The sequence below is a fragment of the Scyliorhinus torazame genome, chromosome 5, assembly GCF_047496885.1.
Source record: "Scyliorhinus torazame isolate Kashiwa2021f chromosome 5, sScyTor2.1, whole genome shotgun sequence".
Taxonomy (NCBI): Eukaryota; Metazoa; Chordata; class Chondrichthyes; order Carcharhiniformes; family Scyliorhinidae; genus Scyliorhinus; species Scyliorhinus torazame.
This window is the reverse complement of record NC_092711.1, coordinates 180,373,501-180,395,511: the sequence shown is the minus strand read 5'-3', so window position 1 is coordinate 180,395,511 and position 22,011 is coordinate 180,373,501. Positions and strand designations below refer to the sequence as shown.

The window sequence follows — 22,011 nt, the reverse complement described above, 5'->3', positions numbered from 1 at the left end:
GTTGCAGGTTCCGGGGTTTAGGTGTTTTAGTAAGCTCAGAGAAGGAGGCAAAAGAGGGGGAGGTGTGGCGCTGCTAGTCAAGAGCAGTATTACGGTGGCGGAGAGGATGCTAGATGGGGACTCTTCTTCCGAGGTAGTATGGGCTGAAGTTAGAAACAGGAAAGGAGAGGTCACCCTGTTGGGAGTTTTTTATAGGCCTCCTAATAGTTCTAGGGATGTAGAGGAAAGGATGGCGAAGATGATTCTGGATAAGAGCGAAAGTAACAGGGTAGTTATTATGGGAGACTTTAACTTTCCAAATATTGACTGGAAAAGATACAATAGATGGGTCGTTTTTTGTACAGTGTGTGCAGGAGGGTTTCCTGAAACAATATGTTGACAGGCCAACAAGAGGCGAGGCCACGTTGGATGTGGTTTTGGGTAATGAACCAGGCCAGGTGTTGGATTTGGAGGTAGGAGAGCACTTTGGGGACAGTGACCACAATTCGGTGACGTTTACGTTAATGATGGAAAGGGATAAGTATACACCGCAGGGCAAGAGTTAAAGTTGGGGGAAGGACAATTATGATGCCATTAGACGTGACTTGTGGGGGATAAGGTGGAGAAGTAGGCTACAAGTGTTAGACACACTGGATAAGTGGGGCTTGTTCAAGGATCAGCTACTGCGTGTTCTTGATAAGTATGTACCGGTCAGACAGGGAGGAAGGCGTCGAGCGAGGGAACCGTGGTTTACCAAGGAAGTGGAATCTCTTGTTAAGAGGAAGAAGGAGGCCTATGTGAAGATGAGGTGTGAAGTTTTGGTTGGGGCGATGGATAGTTACAAGGTAGCGAGGAAGGATCTAAAGAGAGAGCTAAGACGAGCAAGGAGGGGACATGAGAAGTATTTGGCAGGAAGGATCAAGGAAAACCCAAAAGCTTTCTATAGGTATGTCAGGAATAAGCGAATGACTAGGGAAAGAGTAGGACCAGTCAAGGACGGATGGGAAATTGTGTGTGGAGTCTGAAGAGATAGGCGAGATACTAAATGAATATTTTTTGTCAGTATTCACTCAGGAAAAAGATAATGTTGTGGAGGAGAATGCTGAGCCCCAGGCTAATAGAATAGATGGCATTGAGGTACATAGGGAAGAGGTGTTGGCAATTCTGGACAGGCTGAAAATAGATAAGTCCCCGGGACCTGATGGGATTTATCCTAGGATTCTCTGGGAGGCCAGGGAAGAGATTGCTGGACCTTTGGCTTTGATTTTTATGTCATCATTGGCTACAGGAATAGTGCCAGAGGACTGGAGGACAGCAAATGTGGTCCCTTTGTTCAAAAAGGGGAGCAGAGACAACCCCAGTAACTATAGACCGGTGAGCCTCACGTCTGTAGTGGGTAAAGTCTTGGAGGGGATTATAAGAGACAAGATTTATAATCATCTAGATAGGAATAATATGATCAGGGATAGTCAGCATGGCTTTGTGAAGGGTAGGTCATACCTCACAAACCTTATTGAGTTCTTTGAGAAGGTGACTGAACAGGTAGATGAGGGTAGAGCAGTTGATGTGGTGTATATGGATTTCAGCAAAGCGTTTGATAAGGTTCCCCACGGTAGGCTATTGCAAAAAATACGGAGGCTAGGGATTGAGGGTGATTTAGAGATGTGGATCAGAAATTGGCTAGCTGAAAGAAGACAGAGGGTGGTGGTTGATGGGAAATGTTCAGAATGGAGTACAGTCACAAGTGGAGTACCACAAGGATCTGTTTTGGGGCCGTTGCTGTTTGTCATTTTTATCAATGACCTAGAGGAAGGCGCAGAAGGGTGGGTGAGTAAATTTGCAGACGATACTAAAGTCGGTGGTGTTGTCGATAGTGTGGAAGGATGTAGCAGGTTACAGAGGGATATAGATAAGCTGCAGAGCTGGGCTGAGAGGTGGCAAATGGAGTTTAATGGAGAGAAGTGTGAGGTGATTCACTTTGGAAGGAATAACAGGAATGCGGAATATTTGGCTAATGGTAAAGTTCTTGAAAGTGTGGATGAGCAGAGGGATCTAGGTGTCCATGTACATAGATCCCTGAAAGTTGCCACCCAGGTTGATAGGGTTGTGAAGAAGGCCTATGGAGTGTTGGCCTTTATTGGTAGAGGGATTGAGTTCCGGAGTCGGGAGGTCATGTTGCAGCTGTACAGAACTCTGGTACGGCCGCATTTGGAGTATTGCGTACAGTTCTGGTCACCGCATTATAGGAAGGACGTGGAGGCTTTGGAGCGGGTGCAGAGGAGATTTACCAGGATGTTGCCTGGTATGGAGGGAAAATCTTATGAGGAAAGGCTGATGGACTTGAGGTTGTTTTCGTTGGAGAGAAGAAGGTTAAGAGGAGACTTAATAGAGGCATACAAAATGATCAGGGGGTTGGATAGGGTGGACAGTGAGAGCCTTCTCCCGCGGATGGATATGGCTGGCACGAGGGGACATAACTTTAAACTGAGGGGTAATAGATATAGGACAGAGGTCAGAGGTAGGTTCTTTACGCAAAGAGTAGTGAGGCCGTGGAATGCCCTACCTGCTACAGTAGTGAACTCGCCAACATTGAGGGCATTTAAAAGTTTATTGGATAAACATATGGATGATAATGGCATAGTGTAGGTTAGATGGCTTTTGTTTCGGTGCAACATCGTGGGCCGAAGGGCCTGTACTGCGCTGTATTGTTCTATGTTCTAATCCTTCGGCCTTCACGAACGCCTCTGCTACCTCCACCGTTCTGAAATAGAGATCCTTCGATTTGTACATCACCCTCAATGTTGCGGGATAGACCACTCCGGTACTGCACCCCTTTGTTGTAGAGTGCCACCTTCACCCGTCCGAGAGCTGCCCGCCTTTTCGCCAAATCCATCGTCAAATTAGGGGCTGGTTTCGCACAGTGGGCCTCGTTTCCATTTGAAGAAAGTGCGAAATACCTAGAAACCACTTCATCGGAGGGAGTAGAAGCAGAGATGATGGAATGTTTCCCAAAGGAAATTGGATGGGCGCTTGAGGGAAATAAATCAACAGGGATATGGGGAAAGAACGGGACAATGGTTTCACCTACGGAGAATCATCATGGACTCACAGTGCATTTTGGGGCAGCACGGTAGCATTGTGGATAGCACAATTGCTTCACAGCTCCAGGGTCCCAGGTACGATTCCAGCTTGGGTCACTGTCTGTGCGGAGTCTGCACATCCTCCCCGTGTGTGCGTGGGTTTCCTCCGGGTGCTCCGGGGTCCTCCCACAGTCCAAAGATGTGCGGGTTAGGTGGATCGGCCATGATAAATTGCCCTTAGTGTCCAAAATTGCCCTTAGTGTTGGGTGGGGTTACTGGGTTATGGGGATAGGGTGGAGGTGTTGACCTTGGGTAAGGTGCTCTTTCCAAGAGCCGGTGCAGACTTGATGGGCCGAATGGCCTCCTTCTGCACTGTAAATTCTATGATAATCTATGCTCTCTTATCTTGGTCGCATTTTTCGACACAGCCGCCTTTACCGGGGCCGTCGCCTCCTCCACCCACGTTTTCCTCACAGCCATCGTTTCACTTCGTATAACCTCTATATGTTTGGTGAACAGCCTTTCAAATTCACCGGACATCACTTTGATCAAAGAATCCGTTGTGAGGGGAGCGGAGCCACATTGTGCTCCTTCCCCCGCCATCTTTTCTTCCGCCATTGACTCACTCGGCAACAAATTAACGGCCGCCCCCTTCTTACCACCGTTCTTCTAATGGGCGTTTGACATCGTACCCCTATGGAAAAACTAATGTATGGATGTTGTCCAGGAAAATATGTATTATGTTAACAAGATGGAGCATTACAAACTAAAGTAAGAGGCATGATGGGTTTTGCTGACTTGAGCACATTAATCAGAGACACAATGCGCTGCTGAGCCGGGCCTTTCATCAGTGGCACAGGCAGCAGCGTGGAGTCCCTGTTAATTGAATTACTGAGTTAGAACCATACAGTGCAGAAGGAGGCCATTCGGCCCATTATGTCTGCACCAACCCTCTGAAAGAGCACCCTATCTAGGCCCACTCCCCCACCCTACCCTCACAACCCCACCGAACCTGCCCTTTTTTGGACTGTGGGATGAAACTCGAGCACCCGGAGGAAACCCACGCAGACACATGGAGAACCTGGAAACCCCACTCAGACAGTCACCCAAGGCCGGAATTGAACCCGGGTCCATGGAGCTGTGAGGCAGCAGTGCCCCCACTTTTTAAAAGACATGAGACAGAACTGAGGTAAGGGGGGGGGGGGGGGGGGTGCTCGGTCTGGCTGTGCATTGGACAGTTGATAAGATGTCTGGGAAACATCTTGAGGAAGCTCCAAGCTGAGCATGCACTGATCATGCAGCCACATCATGTCCAGTTACTAATTTTATTGGATGAATATTTAACATGTAATCCAAAACCGTGAGGATTGGATTGTGTGCAGCCGGGATGGGCTGAGTGTGGCGCAACAATTCCTCACTCAAGTCGAGAAGTGATGAAGTCAATCGAGGCTTTATTAAGCAAGACTTGTTCCCCAGCAGCTCAGTTGCAGAATGCGGCTGCTGGGAGAACTCAAGCTCTTATACTCCGCCTTCAGGGCGGCAGATCCAACCAGGACCCGGGACCTGGCAGCCAATAGCCTCTCGGCTTCACAGGTACCATACTACCCCTAATACATACCACCACACTGAGTGACTGTATTAATATTGATGATTTTCTTTGTTCAGTGGGAAGCGCATGGTGAGCCCAGTGACTCAGTCCCCGCCGGTGTTAAATCAATAAACTGTTTGACCTTTGGAGCAGACCCGAGTGTCGAGTCATTCTTTGGATTAACTCGCTGCATTCGAATAGAGCTCCATTGAGTCTGGAGAGAAGCAGCCCCAGCCTTTCCTGAGGGTGAAATGCTCTCAGTTCTGGTATTATTCTTGTGAATCTTTGTCGCACCTTCTCCAGAGCCTCTATTTCCTTTTTCTAAATGGAGATCACAAATGTTGACAGTGCTCCCAGTGTAGTCTAACCCTGGCTCTAAACAAGTTGAACACAACCTCCCTGCTTTTCAATTCTATCTCTCTAGAATGGAGCCCTAGATGTGGGCCCCACACTTCAGGAAAGATGTGAAGTTGTCAGAGAGGGTGCGGAGGAGATTTACGAGAATGGCACCGGGGATGAGGGACTTCAGTGAGTTGGAGAGACTGGAGCAGCTGGAATTTTTCTCTTGAGAACAAACAGGCATTCGGGTTGGGAAAAGGGCCATTCGGCCCATTGAGACCATGATGATTCTCTGTAGATAAAACCATTCTACCCCCATATTCCCTGTTGACTTATTCCCTCAAGCTCTATCCAACTTCCTTTGGGAAACATTCCATCATCGTCCTGAAAGTTTACTTTTCTTTCCACGGTCTGTCGAGTTCCCTTTTGAAAGTTGCATTTGAATTTCAAGGCAGTGAATCCCAAATCACGAAATCTCGTTCTGTTTTAAATCTAATATTCTCGATATACTGTGTTTGGATTTTCACTGGGGGATTGAAAATGGAGAGAAACACATAGTTGTTAATGAAAATTATGACTCATTCCTTATTAATGATCTGTGTGTAATATATCCACATTAGGGGACCATTTCTCAAAAGAAATGACATTTCTTCCACACCTTTCGTGACCACGGGATCTCATAGAATCCCTATAGTGCAGGACGCCATTCAGTCCATCGAGTTTGCCCGGACCCTCCCAGAGAGCATCCTACCTGCCCTCATTCCCCAGAATCCCACCTAACAAATGACACTAAGGGGCAATTTTTCATGGCTAATCCACCTAACCTGCATATCTTTGGACTGTGGGAGGAAACTTGAGCACCTGGAGAAAACCCACGTAGACACGGGGAGAATTGCAAACTCTACACAGTCACCCGAGGTGAGAATCGAACCGAGATCCCTGGTGCTGTGAGGCAGCAGTGCTAACCACTGTGCCATTCCTAAAGTGTTTTACAGCAAGTACTTTGAAGTGTAGTCACTGTTGATTTGATTTTGTTTTGAAAGGGCAGCATGGTAGCATAGTGATTAGCACAGTTGTTTCACAGCTCCAGGGTCCCAGGTTCGATTCCCGGATGGGTCACTGTCTGTGCTGAGTCTGCACGTTCTCCCAGTGTCTGCGTGGGTTTCCTCCGGGTGCTCCGGTTTCCTCCCACAGTCCAAAGATGTGCGGGTTCGGTGGATTGGCCATGATAAATTGCCCTTAGTGACCAAAAAGTGTAAGTGGGGGTTACTGGGTTACAGGGATACGGTAGATACGTGGCTTGAGTAGAGTGCTCTTTGTCAGGGCCGGTGCAGACTCGATGGGCCAAATGGCCTCCTTCTGCACAGTAAATTCTATGATTTGATTTAGATGTATTGTCACATGTACCGAGGTACAGTGAAAGGTATTGCTGTCCAGGCACATCGTTCCATAAATTAAAATCTAGAACATGCGATAAATACACAATGTAGGGCAGCACGGTGGTGCAGTGGTTAGCACTGCTACCTCATGGCGCCGAGGTCCCAGGTTCGATCCCGGCTCTGGGTTACTGTCCGTGTGGAGTTTGCACATTCTCCCCGTGTCTGCGTGGGTTTCACCCCCACAACCCAAAGATGTGCAGGCTAGGTGGATAGGCCACGCTAAATTGCCCCTTAATTGGAAAAAAAAAGGAATTGGACACTCTAAATTTAAAAAAAAAATACACAATGCAAATACATAAACAGACGTCGAGGGAAACATACAGACTATAGTGCTACTCAGTGGAGAAGATGCGTGCAGAGGTTAGTTCAGCCCATTAGAGGGTCATTCGGAAGTCTGGTAACAGCGGGGAAGAAGCTGTTTTTGAATCTGTTAGTGGGTGTTCTCAGGCTTCTGTATCTCCTGCCTGATGGAGAAGGTTGGAAGAAAGAATAACCCGGGTAGGGGGAGACTTTGATTATGCTGCCCGCTTTCCCCAGGCAGCCGGAGGTGTAGATAGGGTCAATGGATGGGAGGCGGGTTTGTGTGATGGACTGGGCTTTGTTTACGATTCTCTGTAGTTCCTTGGGCCGCGCAGTTGCCATACCAGGCTGTGATGCAGCCGGATAGGATGCTATCTATGGTGGATCTATAAAAATTGGTAAGTTAATGTGGACATGCCCGAATTTCCATAGTTTCCTGAGGAAGTAGAGGTGCTGTTGTGCTTTCTTGGTCGTAGCTTCGGCGTGGGTGGCCCAGGACAGATTTTTGGAGATGTGCACACCTAGGAATTTGAAACTGTCAACTATCTCCACCTCGGCCCCGTTGATGCAGACAGGGGTGTTTACGATACTTTGCTTCCTGAAGTCAATGACCAGCTCTTTAGTTTTGCTGACATAGAGGGAGAGATTGTAATCGTGGGCAGCACGGTGGCGCAGTGGGTTAGCCCTGCAGCCTCACGACGCCGAGGTCCCAGGTTCGATCCCGGCACTGGGTCCGTGTGGAGTTTGCACATTCTCCCCGTGTTTGCATGGGTTTCGCCCCCACAACCCAAAAGATGTGCAGGCTAGGTGGATTGGCCACGCTAAAATTGCCCCTTAATTGGAAAAAATTGATTGGGTGCTCTAAATTTATATTTTAAAAAAGAGATTGTAATCATTACACCATGTCACTAGGTTCTCTATAATCCCTCCTGTACTCTGACTCAGAGGTCCAACCCACAATGGTCATGTCATCAGCAAACTAGTTGAGGTTGGAGCCAGATTTTGCCTCACAGTCGTGTGTGTATAGGAAGTATAGTAGGGGGCGAAGTACACAGCCTTGCAGGGCCTCGGACTTGAGGAGTATCATGGAGGAAGTGTGTTTTTTTTGTCCTTACTGATTGTGGTCTATGGGTCAGGAAGTCGAGTTGTAAAGTAGGAAACTGTAGGTATGCCTCAGTAATAAAATTTAGTTTTAAAAATCAATCACTTTCATCTGTCTTCACTGTTATAAGCAACAAGGTCAAGGAAGCCATGTTAAACTCTAAAATGTGACTGGATAATTATACAAAATTTAATATTGCATTCACCTGAATGTTTCTAGTACCTGCAGAACTGGGAGAAATTGCTTAAATTAACAAGTTGTTCTGAAACTTTGATAACCTACAGGCCACCGTATTCTACCAAAGTCTGGCTCCAGACTTGTTGTGCTTGACACACAGCCAATGAAGTACTTTTGAAGTGTAGTTACTGATGTAATGGAGGAAACAGGGTCGCCAATTTACACACAGCAAGATCCCATATACAGCGATGTGACAATGAGATGATTTTTTAGCGATGATGAATGAGGGATAAATGTTGGCCAGGACACACCTGCTCTTTTCATTAATAATAATAATAATCTTTATTATCACAAGTAGGCTTACATTAACACTACAATGAAGTTGCTGTGAAAAGCCCCTAGTCGACACACTTCAGCGCCTGTTCGGGTACACAGAGGGAGAATTCAGAATGTCCAAATTACCTAAAAGCACATCTTTCAGGACTGAGAGAGGAAACCGGAGCGCCCGGAGGAAACCCACGCAGATACGGGGAGAACCTGCAGACTCCGCACAGGCAGTGACCCAATCCGGGAATCGAACCTGGTAACCTGACGCTGCGAAGCAGCCGTGCTAACCACTGTGCTACCGTGCCACCCTTCAAAACAGCGGCTGCGGGACCTTTTACATCCACCCGAGAGGGGCAGACAGAGTCCTCGGTTTAAAATCTTATTCAAAAGACAGCAGCTGTGACAGTGCAGCACTGCCTCAGTACTGGACAGAGAATTTTAGATTTTAGCTGGAGTCTACCAACCCCTTTCGCCCTCTTCTCTGAAGTGCCTAAATCTAATCATGAAAAGTCCAGAAAATCAAATATTTTTACTCATAAAAGTTTATTAATGAAACCGAACATGGTTAAAAAAACAGAAAATGACTTGATGATCAAAGACAACCAGAGTAAAAGGATGTTCACAGTGTTCTGGACCCAAATGGTTTCTCTTTAATTCAGCCTGTTCCCTGCCCTCTTTGTGGAACACCTCCGCTCAGTCCACAAGCATGACCCTGACCTTCCGCTTGCTGCCATTAGAATTCACCACCTTGCTCTCAGGCTCACATTTCTGTCCTCGGCCTGCTGCAATGTTCCGGAGAAGCCCAACACAAGCTGGACGAACAGCCCCTCATCTTTCGATGAGGCACTTTACAGCCTTCTGGACTCAACATTGAGTTCAACGATTTCCGGTGGTAACCATGATGTGATCAGTCGCACACAAGATGGCTCCTGCCCGGAGGCGCTGGTTTTGGAACTTTCTACCTGATTTTTGGGGGGCTTTGGTGGAAAGTTGTGAGGAGAATGGAAGGTGATCAGTACTCTTGTCGGACTGGGATGTCTATGGGATATCAGACCCGGATAAAGACGGTGAGAACCCTGGCCCAAGAGTTGGAGGGGACTCGTGGTGCAACACAAGTTATGTGCGAAGACGTTCGCGGGATTGGTGGAGAAGGTGGTTCTCGACAAGACCCTGGAGGTGGACGGGACCCACAGGTCCTTGAGGCGGAAGCCGAGAGCGGGTGAGCTGCTGCAGGCGGCGATTGTGCGTATGCACAAGTTTCAGCAGAAGGAAAAGATATTGAGGTGGGCCTGATGAGTTGGGACTGCAGCTGGGAAGGAAACCAGGCCCAGATATACCAAGACACTGGTGCTGGCCTGGCCAAGAGACAGGCGGGGTTCAATAAAGCCAAGGCTGTAGCGGCGCAAGATCCGGTTTGGAGTGCTGTACCCGGCTAAACTGTGGGTAACGTTTGAGGGCCGGGAATATTATTTTGGGACGCTGGAGGAGGCGAATGACTTCATCAAGGAGCATGGGTTGCGCGGGGGGGGGGGGGGGGGGGGGGGCTGAATGGTGGATATTTGTGTCAGTTGTATAATGTTTCACATAAGAACTAGGAGCAGGAGTAGGCCATCTGGCCCCTCGAGCCTGCTCCACCATTCAATGAGATCATGGCTGATCTTTTGTGGACTCACTCTCCGGCCCGAACACCATAACCCTTAATCCCTTTATTCTTCAAAAAACTATCTATCTTTATCTTAAAAACATTTAATGAAGGAGCCTCTACTGCTTCACTGGGCAAGGAATTCCATAGATTCACAACCCTTTGGGTGAAGAAGTTCCTCCTAAACTCAGTCCTAAATCTACTTCCCCTTATTTTGAGGCTATGCCCCCTAGTTCTGCTTTCACCTGCCAGTGGAAACAACCTGCCCGCTTCTATCCTATCTATTCCCTTCATAATCTTATCTGTTTCTATAAGATCCCCCCTCATCCTTCTAAATTCCAACGAGTACAGTCCCAGTCTACTCAACCTCTCCTCGTAATCCAACCCCTTCAGCTCTGGGATTAACCTAGTGAATCTCCTCTGCACACCCTCCAGCGCCAGTACGTCCTTTCTCAAGTAAGGAGACCAAAACTGAACACAATACTCCAGGTGTTCTCCTGTTTAAGATTTGCATGGCCCATGCTTGCTGTACCCATTTGTAACTGGCTCTAGCCATTGGGCCTCGGTGCTGGGTTGATACTGTTTGACTTTTTGTACTGTTTTGAACTTTTTGTACCCTCTAGGGATGGTTTTGCTTGTGGTTGCGCGGGTCCTGTGGGGAATTGAGAAAGTTGCTTTCATCGGGGTTGCTTTGATGTAGTTTTTTCCCATTTTGTTACGAGTTCGCGACACTGGGGTGAGGGGCTGGGTGAGGAGGGAATGGTGTGGGTCAGAGGGCGGGGGGATTGCTGAGTATGGGGGGGGGTTAGGTGGGGCCCTTTGTTTGGGTCTCCAGGTGGGAGTCGCCACGCCAGCAGGCGATGCTAGTGAACAGAAACAGATCGGGGGGGGGGGGGGGGGGGGGGGGCTGCAGTGGTTAGCCAGCGTGAGGAAGGGGGAAATTGGACGGGGTATGCGGGGGGGGGGGGGGGGGGGAGAGGAGGGGTTGCAACATGGTTGGTATGGTGGGCGGAGTTGGGTGTGGGCGGATGGGGGCGGCCATCTTGGGTGGGCCCAGTTTAGGGTGGAGCTTGGGGCCGGGTAGAGGCTCGGTTTGGTGACGATGGTGGATCCTCGGGGAGTGGGGAGGCAGAGGCCTCCGGCAAGATTTGTGAGGTAGATGTCCGTGGGCTGAATTTGCCAGTCAAACGGTTCTGTCCTTTAAAAAGTTTAAGGGCAGAGGTGATTTTCCTCAAGAGACACCACTGTCGGGTGAAGGACCAGATGCGGCTGAGGAAGGAGTGGGTGGGGCAAACGGTCCACTCGGGCTTTCACTCGAAATCAGGGGGGGGGGGGGGGTGTTGCGATCTTGTTTAGCAAGAAAACGGGGTTGTGATGGCCTGGGAGAAGGGGTAGGTTTGTGATAGCGAGTGGGGTGTTAGCGGGAGCACTGATAATGCTGATGAATGTGTGTGTGTGCCCAACTGTGACGATGCTGAGTTTGTGAGGAAGCTGTGAGGAGCGATTCCGGACCTGGACTCTCACCAATTGATTATGGGTGGGGATTTTAATTGTGTACTGGAGCCGAGGATGGACAGGTTGAGTTCCAAGTCAAGGGGGAGGTCGGGAATGGCGAGGGAAGTGGGGGTGTTTATGGAGCAGGTGGGGATGGTGGACCTGTGGAGGTTTAGTCACTCGGGGAGAGGGAGTACTCCTTCTTCTTAGTTCATTTAAAGTCCTCAGAGATAGGATGGAGGGGGAGATGAGGCGAAGGTTCCTGGAAGAGATAGTAGAGGTGGAGAGGAGATATTCTGAGGCCCCAACTAGGGAGTTACTGACGCAAAGAAAGAAACTGCAGGGGCAGTTTGATCGGTTTGAGGGTAGGAAGATGGTGGGCCAGCTACGGTGGGCTCGAGCAGTACGAGCTTGGGGAGAAGGTGAGTCGTCTGCTGGCCCATCAGTTGTGGTGACAGGCAGCGCCGAGGGAGATTGTGCAGGTGAGGGCGGCAGGGAGAAAGGTGGTGTCGGAGTCGGAAAGAATCAATGAGGAGTTTGAGGCCTTCTATCGAGGCCTGCACAGGCCTGAGCCTGGAGGGTGTGGTACCCTCAATAACGACGCTAAGAGTGTAAACAGTAAAGAAGGCTTTAATAAACTAAGAACTAGACTAGTGCCGAGACGTGTGCTAACAGCTGCACTGCCCACAACGCGGCCCCTTATATACGGCTCCCAGATGGGCGGAGCCAGAGGCGGAGTTCCCCAGGGTTCCAAGCCCGGTCTTAAAGGGGACATCACCTTACATGATGACAAGGGTACAGTGTTACCCTTGTTCATCACAGAGGGGAAGATGCAGGTACGGATCAGTTCCTGAACGGGTTGGAGTTCCCGGAGCTGGAGCTCAGATCAGAAGGGCAGGCAGTTCTCCAGTAATCTCAGGAGGTGATGGTGATGATCTCCTCGGAGGGGCGGTAGCCGGAGGGGATTGTGTCAATGGACATGGAGTAGGCCTTTGACCAAGAAGAGTGGCAATATCTGTGGGAGGTTTGGATTTGGGCTGAAATTTGTGGCATAGGTGCGGCTATTGTATGTGCCTCCCCCATGGCTCGCGCGAGGACAAATGAGTTGAATTCGGGACACTTTGGGTTGCATAGGAGGATGAGACAGGGGTGTCCACTCTCGCCATTGCTGTTTGTGCTGGCGATTGAGCCGCTGGCGACAGCTTTACACGCCTCCAAAGAGTGGCAGCGGAAGGGGGCACAGCGTGCCTTGGTATGCTGACAACTTGTTGTTTGGGGCGAAGGAGATTATGAGAAGGATCGTGGACCTGTTGGGGGAAATTTGGGGCCCTTTTAGGGTACAAATTGAACATTTGGAAAAGTGAGATTTTTCCGATAGATGCTTCAACGCAGAGGGCGAACTTGGGGGCCCTGCCGTTTAAGGCGCTGGGTGTCAGATTCTGATATTTGGTGATTCAGGCGACGCATGACTGGGCCACTATGTACAAATGGAACCTGACGGGCCTGGTCGGGGGAGCTTGGACGGGAATTTGAAAGGTGCAAGTGGTAAAAATGATTGTACTGCCAAGATTTCCCTCCCAACCTTTCTCCCGAAGGCCTTTTTTCGGAGGGTGGACAAGTTGATGTCGGAGTTTGCTTGGACGAGCAGGATGCCGAGGGGAAGAGCCCCGCTGCCGTTCTCCCCGGGGAAGTATACGAGTAGCCTAGTGGTGGAATCAATTAGAATTTGGCACCAGCCAAAGCACTTTAAACTAGGGCACATGTTGGTGTTGGCTCCACTCTGTGGGAGCTTTGACAAAGGGTTATCTGATCTCAAAACGTTAGCTCTTTTCTCTCCCTACAGATGCTGCCAGACCTGCTGAGATTTTCCAGCATTTTCTCCTTTGGTTATATATATGGGTAGTTGATCGAGAAGGGAATGGCCTTAGTGACAGGGATTAAGCGGAAGTGGGAGGAGGAGTTGGGGGTGGAGATGGGGTGGGGAGTTTGGAGTGAAGTCATTCGTCGGGTCAACTCAACCTCCACCTACACCAGGATGGGCCTTACACTGTTACAAGTTGGTGCATAGGGCCCATAAGACCGAGGCCCGGATGAGTGGGTCCTTCCCAGGAGTGGTGGATGTGTGAGAGGTGTGGGAGGGGGCCGGCAGACCATTCACACATGTTTTGGGCGGGGGGGGGGGGGCGGGGGGGGAGTGCAAAATTGGCCAGCTTCTGGGAGCCGGTGTTCGAGAGGCGATCTGGGATTGTGGGGGTGAAGCTAATGCAAGACCCTATGGAGCTTTTTCAGGTGTCGGGTATGCAGGAGGGAAAGGGGGCCAATGTTGTGGCCTTCGCCTCTCTGATTGCCAGGCGAAGGATTCTCTTAAATTGGAGGTTGGCAGGGGGGGGGGGGGCACGGTGATGCAGTGGTTAGCACTGCAGCCTCACGGCGCCAAGGACGCGGGTTTGATCCCAACCCCGGGTCCTTGGGGTTGACCCTGGGTTGGGATCGAACCCGGGTCCGTGGCAGTTCAATCGCGTGGAGTTTGCACATTCTCTCCGTGTCTGCGTGGGTCTCACCCCCACAACCTAAAAAGAATTGCAGGGTCGGTCAATTGGCCATGCTAAATTGCCCCTTAATTGGAAAAAAAATTAAATTGGACACTGAAATTAATTAAAAAAAAAAAAAGATATGAAAGATCAGAAATGCAAGTTCCCAACCCATGCAACCCTGTTTGTATAATAGTTGTATTAGAGGTAATACGGTAAAGCTCCTGTACTACAGGTACGGCGGTAGATCCCTGCCTGCTGGCTCCGCCCAGTAGGCGGAGTATAAATGTGTGTGCACACCGAGCTGCTACCATTTCTGGTAGCAGCTGCAGGAGGCAACACATCACTGCTTAATAAAGCCTCGATTACTCTCTACTTTCGTCTCGTCGTAATTGATAGTGCACCAAACCCCGAATGAGATTCTGTGCCAAAGATCAGGGGCGAAATTCTCCCCCAACGGCGCGATGTCCGCCGACTGGCGCCAAAAACGGCGCCAATCAGACGAGCATCGCGCCGGCCCAAAGGTGCGGAATGCTCCGCATCTTTGGCGGCCTAGCCCCAACATTGAGGGGCTAGGCCGATGCCGGAGGGATTTCCACCCTGCCAGCTGGCGGAAATGGCGTTTGTTGCCCCGCCAGCTGGCGCGGAAATGCGGCTCATGCGCGGGAGCGTCAGCGGCCGCTGACAGTTTCCCGGCGCATGCGCGGCAGCGTCAGCGGCCGCCGACAGTTTCCCGCGCATGCGCAGTGGGGAGAGTCACCTCCGCCATGGTGGAGGCCGTGGCGGAGGCGGAAGGGAAAGAGTGCCCCCACGGCACAGGCCCGCCTGCGGATCGGTGGGCCCCGATCGCGGGCCAGGCCACCGTGGGGGCACCCCCCGGGGTCAGATCGCCCCGCGCCCCCCCCGCAGGACCCCGGAGCCCGCTCATGCTGCCTGGTCCCGCCGGTAAATACCAGCTTTGATTTACGCCGGCGGGACAGGCAATTTCTGGGCGGGACTTCGGTCCATCCGGGCCGGAGAATTGAGCGGGGGGTCCCGCCAACCGACGCGGCCCGATTCCCGCCCCCGCCCAATCTCCGGTACCGGAGACTTCGGCGGGGGCGGGATTCACGGCGGCCAACGGCCATTCTCCGACCCGGCGGGGGGTCGGAGAATGACGCCCCAGCACCTAAGAGAAAAAAATTTGGAAGTTGGTGGCGACATCGGAGGTTGCGGCGTGGGTGGGGGACTCTTACCGGTTCCTCAGGTTGGAGAAAATTAAGTTTGCCTTCAGGGCATCGGAGGAGGGGTTTGTAGTTTCTGTCCAAGTTTGAGGATTTACTATCCAGGATAAAATAAATGTCCTTCCTCAGCTTTTGTGGATTATTTCAGTGGAAATGTGCTCTCCCCGGCTCAAAGAACATCAGCCCACTGGGAGCAAAGTCATGAGACCGGCCAGTCGGTTTCCGGTTGCGGCGACGCTCAGCTAAGCCGCACGTTTCGGCGGCTCCAGCTCCGACGGACTGTCGGGCTCTTTTGAGAGCCCCAACGGGAAATTTACGCGACAAAACCCGGTGTGGGGTGAAGAGATAAGGAGTCCCCCCCCCCCCAAGTGTGCAGGAAAAAAAAAATCGGTGGCGGTGGCCAGATCACGAAGGATCCTCGAGGGCAGCGGCAAAGAAAAGAAAGAAGCAAGATGGCGTCGGAGGGAGGCCAGGCGACATGGGGACCGGAGCAGGATGAATTCCTCAGACGGTGTGTGGAGGAGTTAAAAAAGGAGGTGCTGGCCCCGATGTTGCTGGCAATCGATGGGCTCAAAGAGACACAAAAGGCCCAGGCGATAGAGCTCCGTGTGGTGAAGCAGAAGGTAACTGAAAACGAGGATGAGATCCTGGGCCCAGCGGTCAAAATGGAGACGCACGAGGCGCTTCATAAGAAGTGCGTCGAAAGAATTTAAGTCCTGGAAAATAGATCAAGGAGAAAGAACCTCCGGATCCTGGGTCTCCCCGAGGGAGTGGAAGGAGCTGACGGCGGGGCTTATGTGAGCACGGTGCTACATTCGCGAATGGGAGCTGAGGCCCCCTCGGGCCCCTTGGAGGTGGAAGGGGCTCACCGGGTCCCTGTGAGGAGACCAAAGGCTGGAGAACCACCAAGGGCGATGGTCGTGAGATTTCACCGCTTCCGCGACAGAGAGGTTGTTTTGAGCTGGGCCAAGAAGGTACGGAGTAGCAGATGGGAGAATGCGGTGATACGAGTGTATCAGGACTGGAGCGCGGAGGTGGCGAGAAGGAGGGCGAGTTTCAATCAAGCCAAGGAGGTGCTGCATAAGAAGAAAGTAAAGTTTGGGATGTTGCAGCCGGCGCGATTGTGGGTCACGTACCACGATAGACATTATTATTTTGAAACGTCGGAAGAAGCATAGACCTTCATTCAAAAAGAGAAACTGGACCAGAACTGAGGGACTGATGTTGGGGGGGAAACGATAATGTGGATGTATAGATATGTAAATTGGGGAAAGAGAGGTTCACTGTATCGGGACGGTCTTTGACGGGGGGGGACACTGAGAAATGTGGGCGCCGGTGGGGGGGAAAAAGGGACATAGGTGGGGGATGGGAACTGGGCTGTAGGGGGAGCTGCGCAAAAGGGGACGGGACAGTTCTGGGAAAGCGGGGGTCTTTTCCTGCGCCAGAGAGGTGATGGCGGGAAGACAGGCGCAAGGAGGATGGGAGTTCCACACACGGGGGGGGTCAAGGAGAGAGCGGGAGAAGCCGGGGTCAGTTGAAGTCAGCTGACGTTCGGAAGCAATATGGGGAGTAACCATGCTAGATGGGGATCTAGCGGGGGGGGGGGGGGGGGGGGGGGGGGTGGATAACTGGGTAATCTGGTAAGAGAAGAGGTGGTCGGGATGGGAATGCGCCGCCTGGGGGGTGTGCGGGACCTGGACGTGGGACTGGCCCAGAGTGGGTGATGGCTAGTCGACGGGGGGGGGGGGGCAGCCCCCCAATCCGGCTGATCACGTGGAATCTGAGAGGCCTAAATGGGCCGATTAAGAGGGCCCGAGTGTTCACGCACTTAAAAGGACTGAAGGCAGATGTGGTCATGCTTCAGGAGACGCATCTGAAGGTGGCGGACCAGGTTAGGTTAAGGAGAGGATGGGTGGGACAGGTGTTCCACTCAGGGCTGGACGCAAAGAATAGAGGGGTGGCCATATTGGTGGGGAAACGGGTGTCGTTCGAGGCTAGGAACATTGTAGCGGACAACGGTGGTAGATATGTGATGGTGAGTGGCAGACTGCAGGGAATGGAGGTCGTGCTGGTCAATGTATATGCCCCGAACTGGGATGATGCGGGATTTATGAAGCGGATGCTGGGACGTATCCCGGACCTGGAGGTAGGAAACCTGGTAATGGGGGGGACGGACTTCAATACCGTGCTAGACCCAGGGTTAGATAGATCTAGATCCAGGACCGGAAGAAGGCCGGCAGCGGCCAAGGTGCTTAGGGGGTTTATGGACCAAATGGGGGGAGTGGATCCGTGGAGATTTGCTAGGCCGCTGGCCAAAGAGTTCTCCTTTTTCTCCCATGTCCATAAGGTATACTCCCGGATAGATTTCTTTGTTTTGTGTAGGTCACTGATTTCGAGGGTGGAAGGAACGGAGTACTCGGCCATAGCTGTTTCAGACCATGCCCCGCATTGGGTGGATCTGGAACTAGGAGAGGACAGGGAACAGCGCCCACTCTGGCGACTGGATGTGGGATTATTGGCGGATGAGGGAGTCTGTGGAAGGGTGCGGGCATGTATCGAAAGGTACCTGGAGGCCAACGATGATGGGGAGGTCCGAGTGGGAGTAGTATGGGAAGCGCTGAAGGCGGTGGTCAGGGGAGAGTTGATCTCCATCAGGGCTTACAAGGGGAAAACAGAGGCCAAAGAGAGGGAGAGATTACTGGGGGAGATTTTGAGTGTGGATAAAAGATATGCGGAGGCCCCGGACGAAGGACTATATAGAGATAGGCGAAGACTTCAGACGGAGTTTGACCTGCTGACCACAGGGAAGGCAGAGGCACAGTGGAGGAAGGCACAGGGGATGAGATAGAGTATGGGGAAAAGGCGAGCCGGCTGCTGGCCCACCAGCTTCGTAAGAGTACAGGGGCGAGGGAAATAGGGGGAGTTAGGGATGAAATGGGAACTACGGTGCAGAGTGCAGAGAAGGTAAATGAGGTGTTTAAGACCTTTTATGAGAGGTTATACAGGTCCCAACCTCCGGAGGGAAAAGAGGGGATGCAGCAGTTTCTGGACCAACTAAGGTTCCCGAAGGTGGAGGAGCAGGAGGTGGCAGGCCTGGGGGCGCCAATTGAGGTGGACGAGGTGATCAAAGGGCTGGGGAACATGCAGGCAGGGAAGGCCCCGGGACCTGACGGGTTCCCGGTGGAATTTTAGAGGAAATACGTGGACTTGTTGGCCCCGCTGCTGGCAAGAACCTTTAACGAGGCCAGAGAAGGGGGGACTCTACCCCGACAATGTCGGAGGCGACGATATCACTAATCCTGAAGCGAGATAAAGATCCGCTGCAATGCGGGTCATATAGGCCTATCTCGCTCCTGAATGTGGACGCCAAGTTGTTGGCAAAAGTGCTGGCGGTGAGGATAGAGGATTGTGTCCCGGGGGTGGTGCACGAAGACCAGACAGGGTTTGTAAAAGGGAGACAATTGAATGTCAACGTGCGACGGCTTTTGGGGGTGATAATGATGCCCCCAGCGGAGGGGGAGGCAGAGATAGTGGTGGCAATGGATGCAGAGAAGGCATTTGATAGGGTAGAGTGGGAGTATCTATGGGAGGTGCTGAGGAGGTTTGGGTTCGGGGAGGGGTTTGTCAGCTGGGTTAAACTCCTCTATGGGGCCCCAGTGGCAAGCGTAGTCACAAATCGGCAAAGATCGGAGTATTTTCGGTTACATAGGGGAACAAGGCAAGGGTGCCCTCTGTCCCCATATCTGTTCGCGCTGGCAATTGAACCACTGGCCATAGCGCTGAGAGACTCTAGGAAATGGAGAGGGGTGGCTAGAGGGGGAGAGGAACACCGAGTGTCACTCTACGCAGATGACCTACTGCTGTATGTGGCGGATCCAGTGGGGGGGATGACAGAGGTTATGCAGATATTGAGGGAGTTTGGCGATTTCTCGGGATATAAGCTTAACATGGGAAAGAGTGATCTTTTTGTGATACACCCTGGGGACCAGAGTAGAGGGATAGATGGCCTGCCGCTAAGGAAAGTGGAAAGAAACTTCCGATATCTGGGGATTCAGATAGCCAGGAGCTGGGGAACTTTACACAAACTCAATCTGACTCTGCTGGTGGAGCAGATGGAAGAGGATTTCAAAAGGTGGGATATGCAGCCGCTGTCACTGGCGGGCAGAGTGCAGGCGATTAAGATGATGGTCCTCCCGAGGTTTTTATTTGTGTTTCAATGCCTCCCCATCTTGATCACGAAGGCCTTTTTCAAGAAAATAGATAGGAGCATTATGAGCTTTGTGTGGGCAGGGAAGGCCCCGAGGGTAAGGAGGGGGTTCCTGCAACGTAGCAGGGACAGAGGGGGACTGGCGTTGCCGAATTTGGGTGACTATTACTGGGCCGTCAATGTGGCGATGATCCGCAAGTGGATGATAGAGGGAGAGGGGGTGGCGTGGAACAGGCTGGAGATGGCGTCCTGTTAAGGAACGAGTTTAAAAGCGCTGGTGACGGCACCGCTACCGCTCTCCCCGAAAAAGTTGACCACAAACCCATTGATGGCGGCAACATTAAGTATCTGGGGGCAATGGAGGCGACAGAAGTGGGTGTTGGGAGCCTCGGTGTGGTCCCTGATCAGGAACAACCATAGGTTTGCCCCAGGGAGGATGGACGGAGGGTTCCAGAGCTGGCACCGGGCAGGAATTAGGAGAATGGGAGACCTATTTATAGATGGGACGTTTGCGAGTTTGGGAGCGCTAGAGGACAAGTATGAGCTGCCTCCGGGGAATACCTTTAGGTATATGCAGGTGAGGGCATTCACGAGACAACAGGTGAGGGAATTTCCGCTGCTCCCGACACAGGGGATCCAGGATAGAGTGCTTTCGGGGGGGTGGGTCGGGGAGGGCAAAGTGTCCGAAATATACCGGGAGATGAGAGACGAGGGGGAGGAGCTGGTAGAAGAGCTGAAAGGAAAATGGAAAGAAGAGCTCGGGGAGGAGATTGAGGAGGGTTTGTGGGCTGATGCCCTAAATAGGGTAAATTCCTCTTCCTCGTGTGCCAGGCTTAGCCTGATCCAATTTAAGGTGCTACACAGAGCACACATAACGGGAGCGAGGTTGAGCAGGTTCTTCGGAGTGGAGGAAAGGTGCGGGAGAAGCCCGGCGAACCACACACATATGTTTTGGTCGTGTCCAGCACTGGAGGAGTATTGGCGGGGAGTGGCAAGAGTGATCTCGAAGGTGGTGAAGGTCCGGGTCAAGCCAGGCTGGGGGTTAGCTATATTTGGGGTAGCAGATGAGCCGGAAGTGCAGGAGGCGAAAGAGGCCGATATTCTGGCCTTTGCGTCCCTGGTAGCCCGGCGAAGGATCCTACTTATGTGGAAGGAAGCGAAACTTCCCGGCGTGGAGGCCTGGATAAACGATATGGCAGGGTTCATAAAATTGGAACGGATGAAGTTTGCGCTGAGAGGATCGGCTCAGGGGTTCTCCAGGCGGTGGCAACCGTTCCTTGACTAGCGGAACGTGAGGGGAAAATAGATCGTCAGCAGCCCAGAAAGATTGGGGGGCGGGGTGGGGGGGAAGGGGCAACCTGTTTTTGTGTTCAAGTTGGGGTAGAGGGGAGCACTATTTCTTGTTACTTTGTTAGTTCACTACTTTATTTAAATAATGTTATCTATCAGTTATCGTGTTACCGTTTTTGTTGATTTGTAAGGAGGAAAAATTGTGTTTGAAAACTTTAATAAAATATATTTATTTTTTTTAAAATGAGACCGGCCAGTCCAGCAGAAAGAAACCCTCCGACCCTCCCACTTCACCAAGTGTCAGAATGAACATGGTTCAGTCCTGGATGTGATTAACAGCAGCAATAACAGCAGAATCCAACCCCTGCAATGACTTGTGAACTCGCTGGTGTCTCCGCAGGTGGGGTGCAGTACTGAATCCCTTCCCACACTGAGAGCAGGTGAATGGCCTCTCCCCAGTGTGAACTCGCTGGTGTAAACACAGATTAGATGACGTTCTAAACCTCTTTGCACAGTGAGAGCAGCTGAACGGTCTCTCCGCAGTGTGAAAGCGCTGGTGAACCATCAGTTCCTGAGACCTTTTGAAGCCACTCCCACAGACAGAGCATTTAAAGGGTCTCTCATTGGTGTGAGTGGCATGGTGTCTGAGCAGGTTGGATAACTGAGTGAATCCCTTCCCACACACAGAGCAGGTGAATGGCCTCTCCCCAGTGTGAACTCGCTGGTGAACACGTAGTGTGGATGAATCACTGAATCCCTTCCCACACACAGAGCAGGTGAATGGCCTCTCCCCGGTGTGAACTCGCTGGTGTGTCTGCAGGCTGGATAACTGAGTGAATCCCTTCCCACACTGAGAGCAGGTGAATGGCCTCTCCCCGGTGTGAACTCGCTGGTGAACTCGCAGTGTGGATGAATGACTGAATCCCTTCCCACACACAGAGCAGGTGAACGGTTTCTCTCCAGTGTGACTACGTCGATGAATTTCTAGCTCAGATGGGGATCTGAATCCCTTCCCACAGTCCCCACATTTCCATGGTTTCTCCATGGTGCTGGTATCTTTGCTCTCTCCAGGCCGGACAATCAGTTGAAGCTTCGTCCACACACAGAACACGTGTACGGTCTCTCACCGCTGTGAATGGTGCGATGTTTTTTCAGGCTGTGTAACTGGTTAAAGCTCTTTCCACAGTCAGTGCTCTGGAACACTCTCACTCGGGTGTGTGTGTCTCGGTGAAAATAAATGTCCTTCCTCACACATCAGCCCACCGGGAGCAAAGTCATGAGACCGGCCAGTCG

At 51.6% G+C, this 22,011-nt stretch overlaps 1 protein-coding gene across 1 annotated transcript in view; it reads right to left on the bottom strand.

Moving 5' to 3' along the window:
• LOC140418072 (uncharacterized) overlaps window positions 1–21,838 on the bottom strand; it is a 221,278-nt gene extending 199,440 nt beyond the window's left edge. Inside the window, exon 1 of the mRNA XM_072501497.1 lies at window positions 21,038–21,838. Within this exon, the coding sequence (XP_072357598.1) occupies window positions 21,038–21,763 (726 nt within the window). The 5' untranslated portion in view covers window positions 21,764–21,838. The remainder of the gene's footprint in view (window positions 1–21,037) is intronic.
• Between the last annotated feature and the right edge of the window lie 173 nt (window positions 21,839–22,011).